General features: G+C 45.7%; 2 protein-coding genes across 2 annotated transcripts; both read right to left on the bottom strand.

Moving 5' to 3' along the window:
* Positions 1-681: 681 nt before the first annotated feature.
* On the bottom strand, positions 682-5,821 carry ING2 (inhibitor of growth family member 2). Its single transcript, XM_053975500.1, is given in 3 exon segments — positions 682-1,947; positions 5,250-5,577; positions 5,579-5,821. Coding segments are annotated over 3 exon segments (1,242 nt in total). The 3' UTR covers positions 682-1,276.
* A 7,878-nt stretch (positions 5,822-13,699) lies between these two features.
* Positions 13,700-18,855, bottom strand: CDKN2AIP (CDKN2A interacting protein). Its single transcript, XM_053976259.1, has 3 exons — positions 18,367-18,855; positions 18,141-18,271; positions 13,700-17,412 (listed from the first exon to the last, which is right to left on the bottom strand). Exons 1-3 carry the CDS (start codon positions 18,594-18,596, stop codon positions 15,887-15,889), a joined length of 1,887 nt encoding a protein of 628 aa, XP_053832234.1. The 5' UTR covers positions 18,597-18,855; the 3' UTR covers positions 13,700-15,886.
* Between the last annotated feature and the right edge of the window lie 467 nt (positions 18,856-19,322).

The raw sequence follows: 19,322 nt of genomic DNA, 5'->3' as shown, positions 1-19,322 counted from the left end.
CAAGCCCACCCCAATTCCAGTCTCAGGAGCACTATTGAGCAGGAACCCTAGGACTGAGCTCTGGTACCCCACTCACTTCTCCATTAGCATCTCCCATTGCAAAAGAGCAGCAACAGCTGTTTTCATCTTTTTTTCACCTCCTTTAAGGCATGGGGATGAGGAAGTTCACTTTTAACTACCACCCAAGTAATGTTTAGATACTACCAGCATACTTCAGGATGCCGCTCTTACATCACCTGTCAGAAACCTGCTGCGATTTGTCTGTTGGCTCTGTGTGGTTTGTTTTTTTAGTTATCTATCAACTTTTTATTGAAAGCTTTTGCCTTCAGGCTTTTTAGGTAGTAGTCCAAGAATGTTGGCGCTGTGCCTAAACCCAGGTTTGGCCACATGCACACACAAATCCTACTTAAGAATAGGCAAAGTTTACACCCCAGAGAATACCAGTCATGTTTCACCTCTCTACAGATGGATTATAATGGAGATTCCATCTCCTTTCCGGTTCCTGTTCCCTGAAATGTTAATATCAATATCCCCTCCTCTCAAGGGATCCTTCTACCACTTCAAGGCTTATAGAGAGACCATGTTAAATGATAAAGACCATATCAGGATGCTTGACAAAACCTATTATCAAAAACTGAGTATACACCATAGTTATATCATACCCAAAAACTGACTCCCAAGTATAGTCACAAAGACAAGAGTTTAATGTTGGCAAAAAAGAAAAGTTAAAGTTAGTGGTATTTTCTTCCTTGCAATAACATACTGGTCATATGAAAGTCACTGGAGAGGTCTGCTTATAGCTCGGAAGACTTTTACAGTTACAGCTGAGTTCAAAACCCCTAACTCCAAACGCGTGATGTTAACACAAAAACTGAAAATGTAAAACCAGGGATAAAGAACAAACTCAGTTGTTAAGATGCTAGCAGAGATGTGAGGCCTTTCAACCCCTTTACCATAACATGAGAAGTTCTTCAGTAAATTTCCCACCACCATTATTTCAGGATTCACAAGGTTCTTTAAAATACTAATGGGGTAAATTGAAACCAAGCGCCATCTGCTTGTAATGTCTTCTGTGAAAGGTCTGAAGCCACCCTGTTTCAATTATTTGGTTATTCAGTGCAGAAAGTTAAAGATCACAGAAGGCATAACAGTTTTTAATATTAATATTATAGATTAAAAATTATTGCATAGTCTTATGCATTTCCTAAAACAATGTTCTCTGGAAATGAAATATTTTAATATAAAAGGAGCAACTCTTTAAAACAAATTGTTTTCACTACCTCGATCTCCTATCTTTTTTTGATTTGTCAGTACATTTGTCCATTGTTTTCTCATTGTCTCCTCTGCACTTGGGGCAATACCATTTGCCCTTTGGTTTGTACGTGAGTCCAACACAGGAAAAATGGAACCACTCAATAGGGCACTGTTCATTGTCACATCCTATCATTTCACCATAAGACACTTGGTTGCATAAGCAGTAAGTTGGTTCATTGGGATCAATTGCAAATTCTACAGGTGAAACCTCTCTCTCCTGTTTGGCTTTGGATCGTTTTTTCTTCTTGGAAGATTTTGATCTTTTCTCTTTAGGTGGCTGGTCATCGCAGTCATCGATACCATTTGCTATGTGGCACAGGTCGCGGCTTTCGCTGGTTCGCTGGCGACGAGGTCTACGGGAGGATCTCTCTGGCTGGCAGGACTCTATCTTGGCCTTTTCTAGAGGCTTTTCATTCTCAGACAGATCTTGAAAACACTGAGAGTGTGTTTCCATTTGGCGGGCTCTGTTCTCTACCAGTTCTAGCATCTGAGTAACTATTTGAATTTTTTCATCTCCAAGTTCTTGACTGTTGATTAATGCACGCTGAAGATGCTGCTGCAAGCGTTTCTTCTGCACAGGATCGTTTTCTGACTTGTATTTTTCATAGACATCATCTATTTCTTTTAACGCTTCTATAAAATAAAGATAAATCATAGGAATAATTACACAAGATGAACATGCTCAAGAAAACAGAAATATATTTCTAACTGATGAGAAATAGTACAAATCTTAATTATAGTATACCCTAGTGGGTTAGACTGAATATATCATTCAAGTGGTATGTGGTCATCAAATCAGTGTTTAAGGTCACAATCTGTTGCAAGAAAAAATTCTCATGTTCTAAGAAAGAGCAAGCTTATTTTAGCCATTGGAAAAAGAAAGGATAACAAAAGAGAGGGGACACAATAGTTATTGAGGCATGGATAATCCAGATCCTCCTTCCATCTGAAACAGGAGTTTCTCTTAAGAGTCCTTACCACATCAATTCCAAAACTCGACCAGCAACCCAAAGCAATCACTTATTTTATCACACGAAGAATCCTGAAATTTATAGAATTGTCATATATCATGATATATAACAGAATTAGTTTATCCAGGTCCTCTGTTTTCCCCTCTTAAGCATCTCAAGGTTTGGCATTACATTGTCAAGTATACATAGTTATAAAAGGAATATGACAACTGAAGTTACATAATAGCAAATTTACAATCAGAATGAAAATCAACTTACACCCCTCAAAATACTTTGCCGATTATCAAAACAAATTACAGCAAGCTGCATTTTAAATCAAGGTTGAACTTTTCAGAATAGGTGACCTTCTCTTTAGTGCATCATAGGATATTTTTAAGCAACTAGTAAATGAGTGGCTCACAGTTTGATTCTCAAGCTTTCCCTCTTCCAAGTCACGCAAAATAACTGCATGAGTTGCTGTGAATCTTTCACTAAATTTAGTTCCAAGCAGCAAGTTTAATGAACCCGAATATGAGATCAGTAAATGTCTTATAAATCAGTCTTAGTCTTGTACTTTGCTGTTCTACATTGCTGGATTTTAAAATTACTTTTTCCAAGCCAAATGTTACACTAGATCTACACATAAAGGACAGAGAAACTCCAAACAGGGAAGGAAATAATTAGAAGAGCTGACAATGGAACTTGGTTCAATCAGAACTCAGGATTTTATTTGGACAGGTAAGGGACTTTATAAATGGTATTAAACTATTTACTTCTAAAACAGAAGTTATGGAGTACAATCTACCTCTTCCTAAAGATCTGCATTTAAATGGTTTGCTTTCATTTTAAAAGAACTTGTCTGCACTTTTGTGCAATAATTCAAGCTTGTTATCTCCACATCATTCCTAGTGATATTTTTTTTCCTGCTGATACCTTGGAACAGTAGCTTAAGCATGACCAACTGATTTTTACTATAAATTCTGAAACCTGTATGACAACAAGAGCCAACTGCATTTTGTTCTGTTCCAGACTTACACTAAGGTAAGATAAAAATCACTCCTCTGGCCTGTCCCGTCACTCAACCTGTATTTTCTGCATTTTAATATCAGCATTCCAGCTACCATTTAAACCATAAGCTTTGTTTCCCTGTACCTTCAGCTGCATCCCTTGCCTGTTGCCCTGACAAGAGAAATAAAATTTTTTAAAAATCTTACTCTCAGCTCCTGAGAAGCATGGAGTAGGGTACTTTGTATGCTGTTGAACAAGAAAGGCATAACCAGAGTACAATATTGTACAACCACACTATCTCCCACCCAGACTTCTTTTATTGGAGGCAGAAGTGTAGGTACAGATAGATTAGACAGATTTCCTCTACTGGGAATGCCCTACCCAGAACCGTTCACAAACAATAGCTGTTCGCTCATTCATACTGTGACAGAGCACAACATTCACCCTACATCGGTTATTGCCTGGATGCAGCCTGTGAAGATACGCTGAACTTTACACGGATCAACATCCACTAAAGAGAGCAAAGAAGTTTTGGACTGACAGAGATTACCAAAGTTTACCAAACTTCTTGTGAATCCCCAAAGATTTGACAAAGCATTCATACACACTAATAAACAGCTTTGAAACCTGTTTAAAAACAAACAAACAAAAAACCCAAACAAAAAAAACAAACAAAAACCCAAACAAACAAAAACCAAAAAACTCCAACTCAAACCAGGGCCAAGTGTTCATTACAGATAATCTGATTAAGTTTGGTGGAGCTAATAAAAGCTAAAATGATTTGTTTTCTAAGCACAAGAGTGACTCCCTCCTCCACAGACCATCACGACCTTTAAAATTAACTGAAATAATATGGCATTGCTTTTAAATTTTCAGGCTTGAGTCTAAAATATTTTTATCCCATTTTTAGGGTTTTGAAGATTTTTTTTGTTATTGTTTTTTTAAAACAGTTGAAGGCTTTGGTTAAAATTAGCAACAAATTTATTTTATGGCCCAGTATTGGTAGCTGGATAAATACACAGTAATAAAGAGTCTAAAGAAAATATTTAACTACTGAAGTCTGATGATTGCTGGCTAGTCACCGTGGATCAGGAGGTAAAGAGCCAGCCTTGACTAGGAATTCAAAATGCTGCAGGCAAGTCTATGCCGTTTAAACTTTAAAATCCCAGGCAACTTACAAAAGCCTGTTCTTATGTGTTTTCTCGGGTAATTAGAAAGATAATTGAAAGAATCCCTTCACAACAGCTGCCTCCTGAGGTGGCCCTTCAGCGTCTAAGAGGCCTTGACGGTCCCCATGGTCCCCTCCTGCCCACGCCGAAGGAAGGAGATGCGGCTCCAGTGCCGACTCCACGGGATCAAATTCCAGCCTCGTGGCAGGGGCCGGCTGGCAGCTGCCGGGCACAGTTGTGCCCCGCAAACTCCGCGGGGCGCAAGGTCTTTAATCGGCACTGAACTTGCCTCCCGAAGGAGCCGTGCCTTTGGATGAGGTTTAGGGCAACTTCCCGCTCCACAGCCTCCCTCCACGACCCAAGAGAACGCTGCTGGCGCTTCATGTATCCCCGCCCCCACCGTGCGTGCGCTCTACCGTGGGACGGCCGCTGCGTTCCGCCGGGACGCCGCCCCCCGGCTCCGCACGGCGGGAGGAGCTGCGGGGAGGCCGATTTCCGGACCCCACCTCCAGCGGCACCGCCGCCGTTTCGGGCAGCGGGGCTGCCCGGCGGGGCGGAAGCGACCCCAAACGGCGGAGCCGGGGCCTAGCGCCGGGCGGCGCGGCCCCGCCGGCCCCGAAGTGGGGCGGCCTTCCCCGGGACCGACCGGGCGCCGGGAGCCCCGCGCCCCCGCAGGCTCAGCCCCGCGGGGCCCCGGCAGGGTTTCATCCCGGCCGCGGCTCCTCGGCGCCGGGCGCATGTGCGGCGGGTGGAGGCCGTCCCCTTTCCCCTCTTTCCCCGCCGCCCGGTGCCCCGCGGCGGCGCCCACCTTGGCACTGCGTGTCCATCTCCCGCAGCAGCGAGGCGTTGCGCTGGATGTCCAGCGGCAGAGACTCCACGCACTCCAGGTAGTCCTGCACGTAGAGCGAGAGCAGCCGGGCCCGCTCCCCGCCCGGCGCCGCCGGCCCCGCCACCAGCTGTGGCCCCGCCAGCATCATCCCCCCGCGCCAGCAGCACATCCGCCGCCGCCGCGCCGCCCGTACCGGGCGCGGGGTCCTTGCGGCGGCCCCGCTCCCTTCTCCGTCTTCTTCTTCTCCTCCTCCTCCTCTTCCTCCTCCTGCCGCCGCCCCGCTGCCCTCGGGCGGCCGCGCCGGGGGAGGCGGTGAGCGCTCGCCGAGCCGGGCCGGGCCGGGCCGGGCCGGGCGGGTGCGACCGCCCCTCCGCGGGGTCCCGCGGGTCGCGCGCCCCTTCCCGCGGTGCCGCCGCCGGAGCAAAACCCCCGCTCGGCGCCCCCGCCCCTGCCCGGAGTGCGCATGCGCGAGGCCCTGCCCTTATAAGGCGCGGCCGGCGGCGCTGCCAGGGGTTCGCATTCTCCCGCCTTCCCCAGGCGCGCGCTCCCATTGGCCTGGCGCGCGCCGAGGGGCGGGAGCGCGCGGGGGGGGCGGAGCCTCCCATAAAGGCGCCTCCGCCGCTTCCGCGCCCCGGCGGAGCCGCGACCCGCGCGGGGATCCCCGCGGGGCAGCGTACACTGTGCCTGCCCGCAGTAAGAGCCACCTGATTTGTCTTTAAAGGGCAAAGAGGATGTGGGATGAGCTATTATTTAGGGAAGCTGAGTGACATTTTTATCCTGAGAAATCATTTCAATCATTACCTATTTTAAATAAGGTATCAATGAACTTTGGCCTTTAAAAGCCACTCGCCAAACAGCACATCTCAAAAATTTGACAGAGTATCCATGTCTTTCTCATGCCCGTTGCAGAATTTGTATCAAATGTTTGCCACAACAATTATAGTAGGAAACAAAAGTTAAATTATACTTTTTGACTATATACTAAAATGTTGAGATTTCATCTCCACTTCTCTTTGGGACATTTTTCAGGTCTTTACTACATGAATAATAATTGGTAAGCATCAGGAAAAGGAAATTAATTTTGTCGAATCTTGAAACATCCTGCAGAGACCTGTATATTTTGCATTGTTTCATTTCTATTTTAGGCATCCAAAAAGATATCCAGGGAAAATGCATATGGTAAATTTAACAAAAAACCAACCAACCAAAGAACAATCAGAGATGATTGAATTCAGGAATAAAATTGAAAAGAAGAAGTAAATTCAAATCCCCAGACTCCCTTCTGTCTTACATTCCTACCTCTAGTTGAGTAGCCAGCACTAAAAGAGTACCCACACTAATCTTGTAGATAACATTTCAGGATGGCATGATCTGGTGTAATGGTGAAGCAGCAGCACAGGTTGCACAGAGAGGCTGCATAATCTTCATCCTTGGATATTTTTCGAGCTCCCTGATAAGGCCTGACACAACCTGAATTGGCTGTGAAGCTGACTCTGCTTTGGTGGCCTCCCAAGGACCCCATCCAGACTCCTTTTTCCTGTGATTCTGTCTCTGCGTGGTCTGCGCCAAATAGCTCTGTGGCTACTCATCCAGGAAAATTAGTATCTCACATGACGGCAGTCTGCAAGTGTTATTTTCCTAAGACCCCAGTTCACAGAACTATTTAAACATTCCTACCTTCCAAGTCACACAGCCACTAGGAGGGAGTTCTACATGGCTGGGATTTGCATATGTCTGTGTCCAAGCTGTTGAGTAATTGTAGCTGCAATCAGTCAGCTTTGCCCAAGTCAGCAATGTGTTGGCAAGGTCATAAAAATGAATGAAAACAAAGTTCTAGACAGTACTTTCAAAACATCCTTCACTACACTGATGTCACTCTGGCCAAAAAACCAGGAAGTCTGTAAATCTGTGTGTTCATGTTCTTAAGAGGGCACCTTCATTTCAAAATGAACAGTTTTAATTTACAGTGTAACATGTGAAAAACCAGCTGCTTTTTTTTTTTTTTTTTTTTTTTTTTTTTTTTTTTTTTTTTTGGTGCACTCTTACAACTCAGGTTAATGAAGCCTTGCTACTTGTCTCATTTTTTCACAAACAGATTTAGAAAGTGGCAATAACCTGGTTACCTTGGCTTCCATCAGCACTAACTCACTGAAACTTTACTGTCCAGCATTCATTGCTGTCACTTCGGAGTAACTGAATGTCATGGTTTGACATGGAAGTGATTTTTTTCAGGAAGTTGGGTCAAACCAATCAGTGGTCAGGTTTGGATATTGGCACCTGGAGTGACCACTGAAAGTATGGACATGCCTCTGAGAACACAGGGGGTTAAAAGCAAGAACTCCCAGGGGAGCTGTCTCTTTGATTCTGATTGTCAGAGAGTGCAGTGCAGACCCCCACTGCCCAGCCACAGGCTGGGTGGGGGAGGGGAAGCCACGCAGCCTGGTCCAGGTAGGCCGAGGGGGCTGAAGGTCTGGAACCGGACGGGCCTCCTGCAGACTGAAGGGTGGAGAGAAATGGAGATGCCTTTGTTCCCCCCCGCCCCCCCAAGAGGGAAAGAGACAGAGAGCCTGACGACACCTGGAAATTTGCTGGCAGAGGAGAAAGGGGGGGTGGGGGGGAAGATGCCCAGTGTGGGAGTTGGAGTTCTGGGCAGAGATTTCAGCCATCAGGGGAGTCTGAACTTTTAACCCTTTCCAGGAAATGAGGGCTTTGTAAAATATTACTCCTCCTCGATTTATAGTGGAAGAGAGACAGTCTGAGACCTGAGATATTAGAAGAAGAAATTTTTAGATAGGAGGAGATGATGGAGTAGCTTTTGGCTGGACTTTTCTTGTTAGCCATAGACTGAACCAAATTCTCCTGCAATAGAGACTGCATTTTAGGGGGATGCAGTGGTGACCCAAGGAGACCTGCTTCAGCAACCACCAGCGAAGGAATGGCAAGAACAGAGAAAAGCTGAGGAGGGAATGGTGATACTCTCTGTCTTCAGGAAGAAGATGATCTCTGTTCTTGGACCCTCAGCCCCAGGGGAGGAAGAAAATGGGGGGGACTGTGGTCCCAAAATGAGAAGCTGAACTATTGCTTCTTTTGGTCCTTGGCAAAGCATCCTTAAAGGAGCCCTACGAGCAGTCTGTCCATGCACGGTGGTGAGAGCACTGTGACACGGAAAGGAGAGCGTCACACTGGCAGATTTTCTCCGGGAAGTTGCCATGTGTAACATGGAAACACAGGAGGTGGCAACTGTGTTTCCTGGGGGGTCTGTGGTGCAAGAGAGACTTCTCTCTCCCTTGAGGGACTGAGTCTTGATTATCTGAAGGGTGGCACCTTGATCAGGAATCCCGGGTGATGTTTCATGGTGGGTGTTTTGGAAACTGGGAGGAGGAGGGGTATTTTAGAGGGTCTTCATCCTGGATTTAGTATGTGTGTTTTTTATAGTAGTAATAGTTTAATAAAGTTTTTTTTTCCTTTGTTATTAAGCTTGGGCCTGCTCTGCTCAGTTCCTGATCACATCTCACAGCATTTATTTGGGAAGTTGTATTTTCATGGGTGCACTGGCATTGCACCAGTGTCAAACCATGACACTGAGGTAACTGAAGACTGATTTTTTTGATATAGTATTAACAGATAATACTTACTGTACAGGCAAAAAGCACTACCTGTATGCCAGTGAAAAGGACCTGGATTCATATAATTGATGCAATATTCTTGAGAAAGTTGTTGGCTCTTTTGAGGGGTTATGTTTCTGCTTATAATAAGTTTGACTGGGTGTAATATCTGCCATCTGATGTTCTGCCATGTCATGAAGAAATAAAGCTAAGAAATAGAAGATTCCCCTGCAAAGCAGAAAAAATAAAGCAAAAATGTTAATTCAAAATTAACACGTTATTTAAAATTAAATGTTAATTACAGCTAAGTATGAATTTAAACCAAACATTTTGGCATAACTTTTTTTTTTTTTTTTCTCACAAGAGACTGTGCATGTACTGACAGTAAAGAAATAGCCAAGAAAATAATTCATAACATTTGTTATGAACAAACAGGTAGTTTCTGTGCTAAAAGCTTGCTGTTTGTCACTATAGGGGAAACAGTATCTAAGGTATGACAGAGAATAGCTAATGACTTCTTAATTTAAGTGTTGTCTGCTGCTTTCAAACACTAAAAGAAAAATTTAAATTTTAGGGAACCTTAAGAACACAGCAGTGGGACTGGACCAGATTTCCCTAGGGAAAAAGAAGCCTTAGCTTGCTGCATGTTTGAAGCCTCAGAGGAAAGGAAAGCAAGAAGGCCAGATTGAATTCTCTGCTTTGCTCATGCCTCAAAATGGCTAGGAGAAAGCACAGGAGAATTCTGATGTACTGGGCTCAAGTTTGCAGGTTGATAGATAGCTCTGAGACCCAACTATGTCCCTTCTTTCACTGTCTGTATGTGAGAATAATCTGGGGATAGGAACAGGCATGGTAGAGCAAAACCTTGCTAACTGTAGAGATGGGCAGGCAGAATGGTCATATATTTCCACCAATCCTCTTTGCTAAGTGTGAAACTGTCAGCTTGAGGTTGATATACACAGGGATGTGATATTAGTGCATATTGCATCAAACATATCTCAGTAGTTGTCCACCAAGGGTAAGTAATACAGAGAGCTCCTATATTCAGTTTATTCAGTTTTATTTATAAAATAAATAAATCCCAGTAAAATCTAAAATAATCCCAATAAATCTAAACTAATCCCAGTTTTCAGGATAATAGATCCCAACAGTTTTTCTTTCTTTATAAATTACCAATATAGGTTTTTAAAGTTCCAAACAGAGTATTCCCCTTCTTTTTGTGAAAGATGATATCACTATATTACAGATTTTACTATGATAAAAATATTTCCAGAGATTTAATGCAACTCTTATTTTCCCTAATTGAAGTTTTGCCTCTCATCTTTCACGATCCTCATTTTACGTCCTCAAAATGCAGATGATTCCTGGCCTATTTCACATAATAATACACAAATTGGTTAGGGTTTTTGGTTTGTTTTTTTTTTTTTAAGTTTGGTTTGGGTTTTTGTGTTGTTTGTTTGTTTGTTTGATTTTTTGTTTGTGGTTTTTGTTGTTTGTTTGGTTTGTTTGTTTTTGTTTGGGGTTGGTTGTTCTTTTTCTTGCTTTCTCTTGATAACCCAGGAAGTGTTTCAGGCTGTGGAAAAAGAAAAGCAGCATTATTGATGAAGACAGATCCATAGGGGGCTGTAATTGTGAAATACCTTCTTAGCATTTAGTAGGAATCTAGAAGGCACATACACAAACACAAATCAATTGTTGCTACCTGAACAAAGAGCATGGCATACCTTATGCAAAAACATTGCAAAAATGAAAATCTATCTGAAAGAAAAACTAAAAATACAGATATTGCTTTTATTTTCTCTGTATTTTGCAACTTACAATCTCGGGGACAGATTTGGCCAGTGAAAGAGAGAGACAACATCAAAATTTTTTCAGTGTGTGTTTTTTTCCCTTAGTCTCTGGACCACTAGGCCATGTTGTGTCAGCTTAGTTTAACCTATATGGAAGAGAAGTTTGATGTTTGATGTATTCTCTCCTACTAACAAATTTGAAGTCCAAGATTTACCATAACCTACAAGTGAGACCATTTTCTTCACACGTGCACAGAACCAGTTCAAGTCATTAAGGTGCTGTGGTACAATTTTAGGGCCAAAAAAGAAGAACAAGCATACCTTAGTTACTGCACAAGCTTCAGCTTATCTCCACAAGCTTGACTGTGGTCTTCAGCCTGTATAGCAGGTGCTTCATACAGCTTGATATATCCTTTTAGTAGATGAAACTGGGACACTGAGATTTCATTACAGTTTCTCGGCCAAAAAGACAAGACTTCATAGAGCTGTGCCCCAGTTTAGTTGTTTCTTTGGGGATGGGTTCTTTGATGGCATTTTAATTTGAAATCTCTCCCCACACACATATAGGTGATCACACACAGGATCACAGGAGAAAAGAAAGACACTCGAGTAGTTCAAGTGGCTATGACAGCAACCAAAACAACAGCTCAGGCCAGGTGGTTTCTGAGCCCCTTGGGCACCCTTTCAGGGCTCTCGTGAGGCAGTCAGAGCTGACACCACCAACTCTGCAGAAGTGTTCCCCACTCTGCACACTGGTCTCCTCTATCTAGTGTGGGCTCTGACATGGCTGGAAAGAGGTCACCATGAGGATATTGCTAGAAGAGGAACAGCAGGTGTTGGAAACGAACAGGGTTTACAAACTGTACTGTGCCTGCATATAGGCCACATGTCTGAGGCTCGGCCAAAGAGAAAGACACTGTTTAGCTGGCCTGGGCTCACCACAGGAACTTCCAAAATACCAACACAGAATGAACCAGAAATAAGCATTGTCTCTGGGCCACTTGGGAGCTTTTAGTGTAAAGTAACAAAGATAATTTGGGTAAGGTAATAAACCGTTTGTTTTGGGTCTGAGATGCCCGAATTTTATGTTATTTTGGGGATCTCTGCCAGTGCTCTTCTGTCATGTTTTATACCCAGACATGACTGTAGTGCAGCAGAGGGCTCAATGGAGCATGATGATGTGCTATTTGCTTGACATACAAGAGGCAAAAGTGGCACTGACAATGAAATTAATTCAGTTTTTCAGCAGGGCAGCAGCATTTTGCAGAGTTAGTCCCTGGGAGTTTAAGCATGAGAATCTAATTAAAGTGGGCAAATAACACTGGTGCATGCACTGTCCTCTGCAGAGAGGGTGGAGCAGGGGATCCCGGGGGTAGCTACGCCCGGCACAGCACAGCCTGGGTGAGTGGCCGCTGTGCTGGAAGAGTGTGGCTTGTACTCGGTGCTGTGTCAGCGTTTGTGCCGACGCTCAGATGCCCACCGAACCCTCCTGTGCTGGTGCACCACGAACTTCTTCGGGGTGCAAGTGCCTGCAGCAGAGTACTTCCATCGAGCCTCTTGCTACTTCCTGGAGCAGGGAAGGAGGGAAAGCCTTTGCAGGCAGCTAAGTGCTTCGCCCGAAGTGCCTCCCCAATTGAATGTGCTTAGGTTGGACAACAGGAGAAATTTCTTCACAGAAAGGATTGCCAAGCACTGGAGCAGGCTGGCCAGGGAAGTGGTGGAGTCACCGTCCCTGGAGGTGTTTAAGGAAAGACTGGACATGGCACTTAGTGCCTTGGCCTGGTTGACAAGATGGTGTTCGGTCAAACGCTGGACTCGATGATCTCAAAGGTCTTTTCCAACCTAAATAATTCTGCGCGCCAGGAGGTACCTGAAGCCCAGCGGGTATGAGCAGCAGGCGGGCCGCTTGTCCTGCACGCCACTGTTGGGGGAGCAGCGGGTCCCTCACACGCTTAGCTGTGCCCGCCCTAGGCTGTGGGAGGCACCACCCATCCCTGAGGTGGCCCGTGGGATGCACTGCTGCGGAGCCCCCGCCCGGCAAAAGAGGATGGCCTGAGAGTGAGCCCCGTTCTGTTGGCGCGCCTGCCGCGCTACCTGCGTATCTGTGGCCGTGACGAGAGCCCGCCCCGTGCTCATCCGCTCGGCCCGCAGGCGTCTTGGCGGGAGGGTGCGAGGCGGCGGCGGGCGGGGGCGCGGCAGCGCCCGGCACTCTCTGCCGGCGGTCCGGGGACTTTCCCCTAGGCGGGCGCGGGGCCCATGAGGAACGCAAGTCCTCCGTGCGTGGCCTAGCGAGCAGGTCTTCAGAACATCCCGGCATCCACCGGCACCGTAAGACATTATATAAAGCGCATAGACAATGCAACTTCTAGAGTAGGGTGAGTGCCTTTTTACATTGCGTTTGCCTCCCTGCTGGTCTCCGCAGGGATGCACAGTAGGCAGGCGGGCTGGCCGCTGCCCGAGGGGCGCTACGACCCCGGGCAGGCGCGGAAGGCGGCCGCGGAGGAACCGAGCGGTCTCGGGAAAACGTTATGCAAATAGAGCGCCTCAGCCCCGCCCCGAGCCGGGCTGGCGCGCCAGCCCCGCCTTGTGGCCACCGCTGAGGCGGCCCCAGCGCCCGCAGGCTGCAACGGGGGGCGGCGGCGACACGCCCCGCACGGGCCCGCACCCGGCAGCGGCTAACAGCAGCCAGCGGGCGGCCGTCCGCAAAGACCCTGCCCTACGTGCTTAGGCTGTGCTAGCAGTGCCCAGAGGAAACGGGAGTCACTTTCTGATGGCTGCGATTTCCTGTACTTCCGTAGAAAAAACGGGGTCAGTTTTCCTTTCTGTTGGTTGGCTGGCTTAGTCCCCCTGAGAAAATTCTGCACACCTACAGTGTAAGTGCAGGTGCTCTCCCTGGCCCTCGTCAGCGGGGTCTGAGAGTTAAAGACCACATCCCAGTCACTAGAGACCAGGACAGTACACTTCTTGCCACAGACAATTCTTTCAATTTCTTCTTCCTCTAGGGCTAATGAAATGTTAATAAATTCTCATTCGAATACTCAAATAGTGCTTTATTCACTTGTATGTGAATCCGTGTGTTTAGCTGCTTTCCATGCAGGATGTGAAATAAAAATAACACGCTTCAGCTTTCAGTTTCTGTTAAGAGTAGCTACAGACTTGTTCTTTAATGATTCACAACCAAACATCAAAGAGGAATAACATTCAAAATTTTTAGAAAAGTAATTCTAAGTCAGGTCTTTTAAAAAAGGCATCTAGCACCTCAGCCTTTTAATACAGTTGCCCTAACAGCCCCTTGAGGTCAGTGAATACTGAGAGCTTTGCTTTACAGACAAGAAACACAGGTTTTCACATTACAACATGTGCTGCAATTCTGAACCAGAGATCTGGAGATGACCAGACTAACAGCAGAGAAAGCTGTACTACAGAGGATGCAACTCCTGCCTCACAAGCACAGTCCTTACATGTGTCTACCTGAGCAGGGTAAGGACTTGAAAACAGGTCTCACCTTTCCCATCATGAATACCACAGCTCCTAAGCACAGCACAAAGCTTGCCCGGTGCTAGAAGCAGACACCAACTCTTGCACTAAGACGCAATTTAGCACACTGCATTCCGAACGCCAGGTGGTGCTCCAGGAATGCCAACGGGGAACTCCTGAGAAATCTAACTAGGGCGAAGGGCGACCGAGGGCACAGAAGCACAGGGGTCAGGTGGAGGAAGTTCTCAACCAGCCATCAGGAAGTGCGAGCGCCTTGCAGGGTTCTGGTGCTATGGACTGGACAGACACTGCTGTTCAAAAGCACGCAGGGTACACTGTAACCACCACTGTGGTTTAGTCCTAAAACTTACAAAATAACTGAAAGTGGATGTATGCACTACTGAGATCCCAGAAATTCCTATTCATTCCTTTAGCACTTGATCAATGGATGTGTCAGTCAAGTGTAAGGACACCACTAAATGATGCTAACTACTGTAACAGGACAAGATTAATTCAAAATAGCACTGAAGACATTATGTTTTTACAATTACATGTCATTATCCAATATACCAAAACATGCAGTTTGTGCAGGTATTTCAGCAACATTGAAAATATAAGGTAATCTCCCACTTTCCTTGCCTCAAACTATTCTGTACAGGGAGTAAAAATGTAGCAAAGGAAGGGCTTGATTAGAATGAATGCTTTACAATACACTTGCTGTCTCCAGCAGACAGCAGCATTTTCATTTTTTGGTGTTACAAAAGTTGAAATTCATATTCTACAGGTCCCCTCTATCAGTTTTACAGTATTTCAGCTACACATCTAAAGAAACCAACTCATTCTTGTGGGATTACACCTTGAAGCCACTCAACGTAAAGCTTTACTGAAAGTGTTGCAATGCTATTGAAATGGCTGGAATATTTAGTAGCCAAAACCAAAATAGTATAGACGCTTATCACAGAGGTTTTATTGTTTTAGTAGCAGTCAAAATATACTTAGTATAGAAATCCATGTTCATTTGGAAAAAAAAGTACCAAACAAAACTGTAAATGATACTTCACCATATAAATTAAATCTGCTTACAGTTTTGGTGGCCAAAATAGCTGTGACTTGACTGCTAATTGCTAATTTGCCAATGTGATATTAAATGGGCTCTAACCTGATAGCATAATGTTAAATGGAATCAGGATGTCACTTATATTGCAAGTGTTATGAAAACATCCCATAAAAATAGTCAACCAACTACTTTCTCTCCTAGTATGAGCAACAGTGAACATTATGAGCAACAAGCCTGAAACATATAATTCAACTTCTTGATTGAATTTTTTAAACAACTTTCAATTATTCAAGTGTTATGGTCCCTATGTACACACTTCTACAAGCCTAGAAAAGATATGGTAGACAATTGAGCACACTACCATCAAATTGTAAGAATTACAAAAACGTCAGGTTTTAAACAGCAAATTGTACCTTAATAGTTTAATTAAAAATAGAAGAGTTAGGTAGACTATTTTGCAAATACAACAGCACACTAGTGTGCTGTATATTAAGGCAATACCTTTAAATGCGCACTTGTCATCTCTAACAAGTTTTATACAATTGCTACCAAGTGAAAGAACTATCATTGTCTTGCAAAACTGAGAAAGAAATACAAAATATCTGGAAGCCTACATTTTCAAAGTACAAAATTAACCTTCAGTCCTTGTATTGAAATATTATACACAGTACAAACAGAGATTCTCCCCTACAAGATCTCACGAGGATTTCTTAAAGCTGGAGGCAAATTTGAAGGTTTTGACTCTTCATCCAGAAGCACCAAATCTTCAATTTCACTACCTTTGTATTTTCTTTTACATATCTTCACAATAACTTTCTTCTTGAGGAATAATTTCAAAGCTTCTCTTGAAGCCACTGCTTTGGCATTTTCCATACTTTTACCACAGCCAGTACCCAAGTAGACAGACTTGCACCTCAGTTCACAAACTATATTTTCTAGAGAGCTTTTATTTTGAGGCAAGTCTGCAAGTTCCTTCAGGGGAACAAAAGCAACATCTAATGTAGCTTTTACAGACTGAATAGATGAATTTAGAAGTTCTGCATGATTTACATTAGGACTGAAGCCTCCAACAGCAACCAGTTTCCAGGCTACAGCTTTGTAGAGTCTGTTGAAAAATGGTTGTCTTTCCTTTGCATCTTCACTGGTCAGCGGTTTGCACAAAGCCTTCGCAGGGCTTTCACCTGCCTGTGAGCCACTCTTGGAGGCCAGCTGGGAAGCACCTGCCTGAGCTCCACCTCGGGAGGGCCCTTGCTGAGCTCCGCTCCGAGCGGCCAGCAGCGAAGCCGCCACCTGAGCACTGCTCTTGGAAGCGAGCAGTGAGGATCCTGGCTGCGCACCACTCCGAGCGGCCAGCAACGAGGCAGCTACCTCTGCACTGCTCTTAGAGGCCAGGAGCGGGGAGCCCACCTTAGCCGGGCCTTTGGAAGCCAGCAGCAGTGAGGTGCCCACCTGAGTACCACTCTTGGGGGCCAGAAGCAGTGAGCTGCTCACCTGAGCACCGTTCTTGGACACTGATGCTGGGGCACCCACCTGGGTTTTGGAAGACAGCAATGCAGCACTTGTTTGGGGGGTGCTCCTGGTGGTTGGTGGCACTGCTGCTGCCGCTGCTGCTGCCTGTGGGGTGCTCTTAGTGGTTGGTGGCACTGCTGCTGCTGCTGCTGCTGCCTGTGGGGTGCTCTTGGCAGTCACTGGCACTGCTGCTGCTGCTGCCTGTGGGGTGCTCTTGGAGGTTGATGGCACCGCTGCTGCCACCACCGCTGCTGCCTGTGGGGTGCTCTTGGCAGCTGGTGGCTGTGCTGCCACCACCGCTGCTGCCTGTGGGGTGCTCTCGGCAGCCAGTGTTGCTACACTTACTGTAGTTTTCTTTTCAGGTGATGACACATTTTCACACTTGCTATCCTTGGATGGGCTTGAACAAGGCTTCTTTCCTGGCTCTTTTTCAGATGAAGGTGGCTTTTGCTCAGCAGTACTTTCAGCATTAGCAGGTTTTCCTTCTGTTTCTATGTCTGAGACTGTGACCATTTCTTGATCTGAACTGGAAGTTGACTGGGAAGTTTCTGGATCTTTGCTAGTACCTTTTTCCTGCTTTTTGGGCAAGGTGCTCTCTGTTTCCTTCGCTCCTTCTGCCTTGGTTGTTTTCACATCCTTTCCAACATCCTTAGAGTCTCTGCTTTTCTCAACAGCTTGTCTCTTGCAGGGCTCCTCTACCCCTTCTGCAAAACAGGTAAAATATGTGATCCTCTTTGATTTCTGCACTATGAAATATCTATGTAGAGAAAAATAATCCAAAACCTTCTAGCAATATTCTCTGTGAATTTAAAGGGCATATATTAGCAATACACCTTGAACTGTCATTTCAAGTATTAACCTAGTATTTCAGAATTTTGGGTTTTTTGGACAAAATCTGGAATACATTCATGCAAGATTTTAGATGTTGGTTTGGACCCAAATATGTATTTATATTCTTGAAGTCCAAACCAAAATTGGCCAACATACATTAAATGGGTTATCTCACCTAAAAATAAGTGTATTTTGTCTACTAATATCACAAAACATCTTTAAAACATACGTCTGAGAATTACTTTAAGAAACACAGTTTCTTACACAGCAACAATGCCTGACTGGCAACAAAGGCAAAGTAACAAGAAGGTATTTAAGTTGGAGCATAGCAGCACATATCACAACGCACAAGTTACCAGATTAAAGTGCACCAGTTGTAGAAATTCAAAACAACAGCTCTACATTACCAAATTACTATGTACGCATTATGTCCATTTTAGAGACATATTAGAAAAAGAATAGCACAGAGAGAGGAAACTATTAGCGGGAGTTTAAAAAGTAAATTATTTCCACTACTTTCTAAGCCCGAGGCAAACCGAGAACATTCAGAAACAAGCATTTTCTAGACTCCTATGTATTGTCACAGCTATGATCTGCTAACCATTGCTACTTGATATGCCTCTTTTCTTCACCTTGGCAACCAGTTCGTCTCTCGTGGTGCGGACAGGCGCGTTGGTCACTTGGATGCCTTCGGCCATTTCCAGCGCCCTCTCCATGACCTGCGGCGGGTACCTGGAGGGGCGACAAGAGGAAAGGAGGGAAGGGGCCTCGTCAGACGGCCGCGCTTTGCCGTCCCCCCGTCCCCCGGCGCGTCCCGCTGAACTCACCGGCATCCCAGGAAGACGTGGTTGGCCCACACCATGGAGAGGGACACCAGGCGCTGCAGCTGGGCGCTGCCCGCCGCCGGCAGCTCCCCCACGTTGCGCAGCAGGAACTCCCGGCGGTACCGCCAGTGGTGCTCAGGCTCGCAGGCCCCGCGCAGCGTCTCCGCCCAGGCCGCCTCTTCCGCCGTCCGCCCGAGGGGCTCGCCCGCCGCCGCCGCCGCCTTCCCCGCCATCGCCGCCGCCGCCGCGGAAACACCCGCCCCGCTGCTTCCGCCCGGCGCGCCGTGAGCTCACATCCGCATGGGCCGGGCCAGAGCGGGCGGGGCGCGGCGGGACGGGACGGGAAGCGCAGAGGCCGCGTTGGGCATTGGCGCTGTCGCGGAAGCGGCTGTGGCCCGTCCCACCCGCACATCTCGGGGTGCCGGTGGAAAAGAGGTGCTCTGGGCTCGGCTACCTGCCCTGCATTGTGGCTGGTGAAAGCGTGAACAAAAGTTCTGCTTTACGGGTTGATGTCTTCCAGGCTTGCTGAGGTCGGAGTTTGTGGGGTGTGAAAACTGCATATTTTATGATTGGCTTTTCGCAAATGTTACAATGAATACTATATGTGTAATGTTGGAAAGTTATGCTGTATTAATTCTCTTAAGTAGTGTGTTAAATGTATTTTTAACTTATAACACAATGTTAAAATAGAAACTATGCTATGTAAGATACTGTTTAACTAGCTCAAGAAAGAGATGAGATAATCAAGAAATTCATCGCACAGTGACGGGGCACATAAAGAGTTACTGCCTCCTTATCAGAAAAGACAAACATTCTTCCACCTTCTCTCTGTCTTTATGGAACCACCAGGATTAAGGAGAAGAAGTTGACAAAAAACAGAAAAGCTCTTAATTTGCAAGGAATTTATGCATCATGTATGGGATGTATGAATATGCAACAGGCTATTGCTTTTAAGGTTA

Source organism: Vidua macroura, chromosome 4, assembly GCF_024509145.1.
Source record: "Vidua macroura isolate BioBank_ID:100142 chromosome 4, ASM2450914v1, whole genome shotgun sequence".
NCBI lineage: Eukaryota > Metazoa > Chordata > Aves > Passeriformes > Viduidae > Vidua > Vidua macroura.
Note: the sequence above shows the minus strand (reverse complement) of the source record. Positions and strands in the feature narration are given on the sequence as shown.

What these genes read in the sequence shown, in the direction of transcription:
- CDKN2AIP (XM_053976259.1), bottom strand. Translation starts at nt 18,596, where the DNA reads ATGGCGGGGAAGGCGGCGGCGGCGGCGGGCGAGCCCCTCGGGCGGACG. An exon ending in CACGTCTTCCTGGGATGCCG is followed by an intron (nt 18,272 to 18,366) that starts GTGAGTTCAGCG and finishes TCGCCCCTCCAG; the next exon opens with GTACCCGCCGCAGGTCATGG. An exon ending in AGGCATATCAAGTAGCAATG is followed by an intron (nt 17,413 to 18,140) that starts GTTAGCAGATCA and finishes CCTGTTTTGCAG; the next exon opens with AAGGGGTAGAGGAGCCCTGC.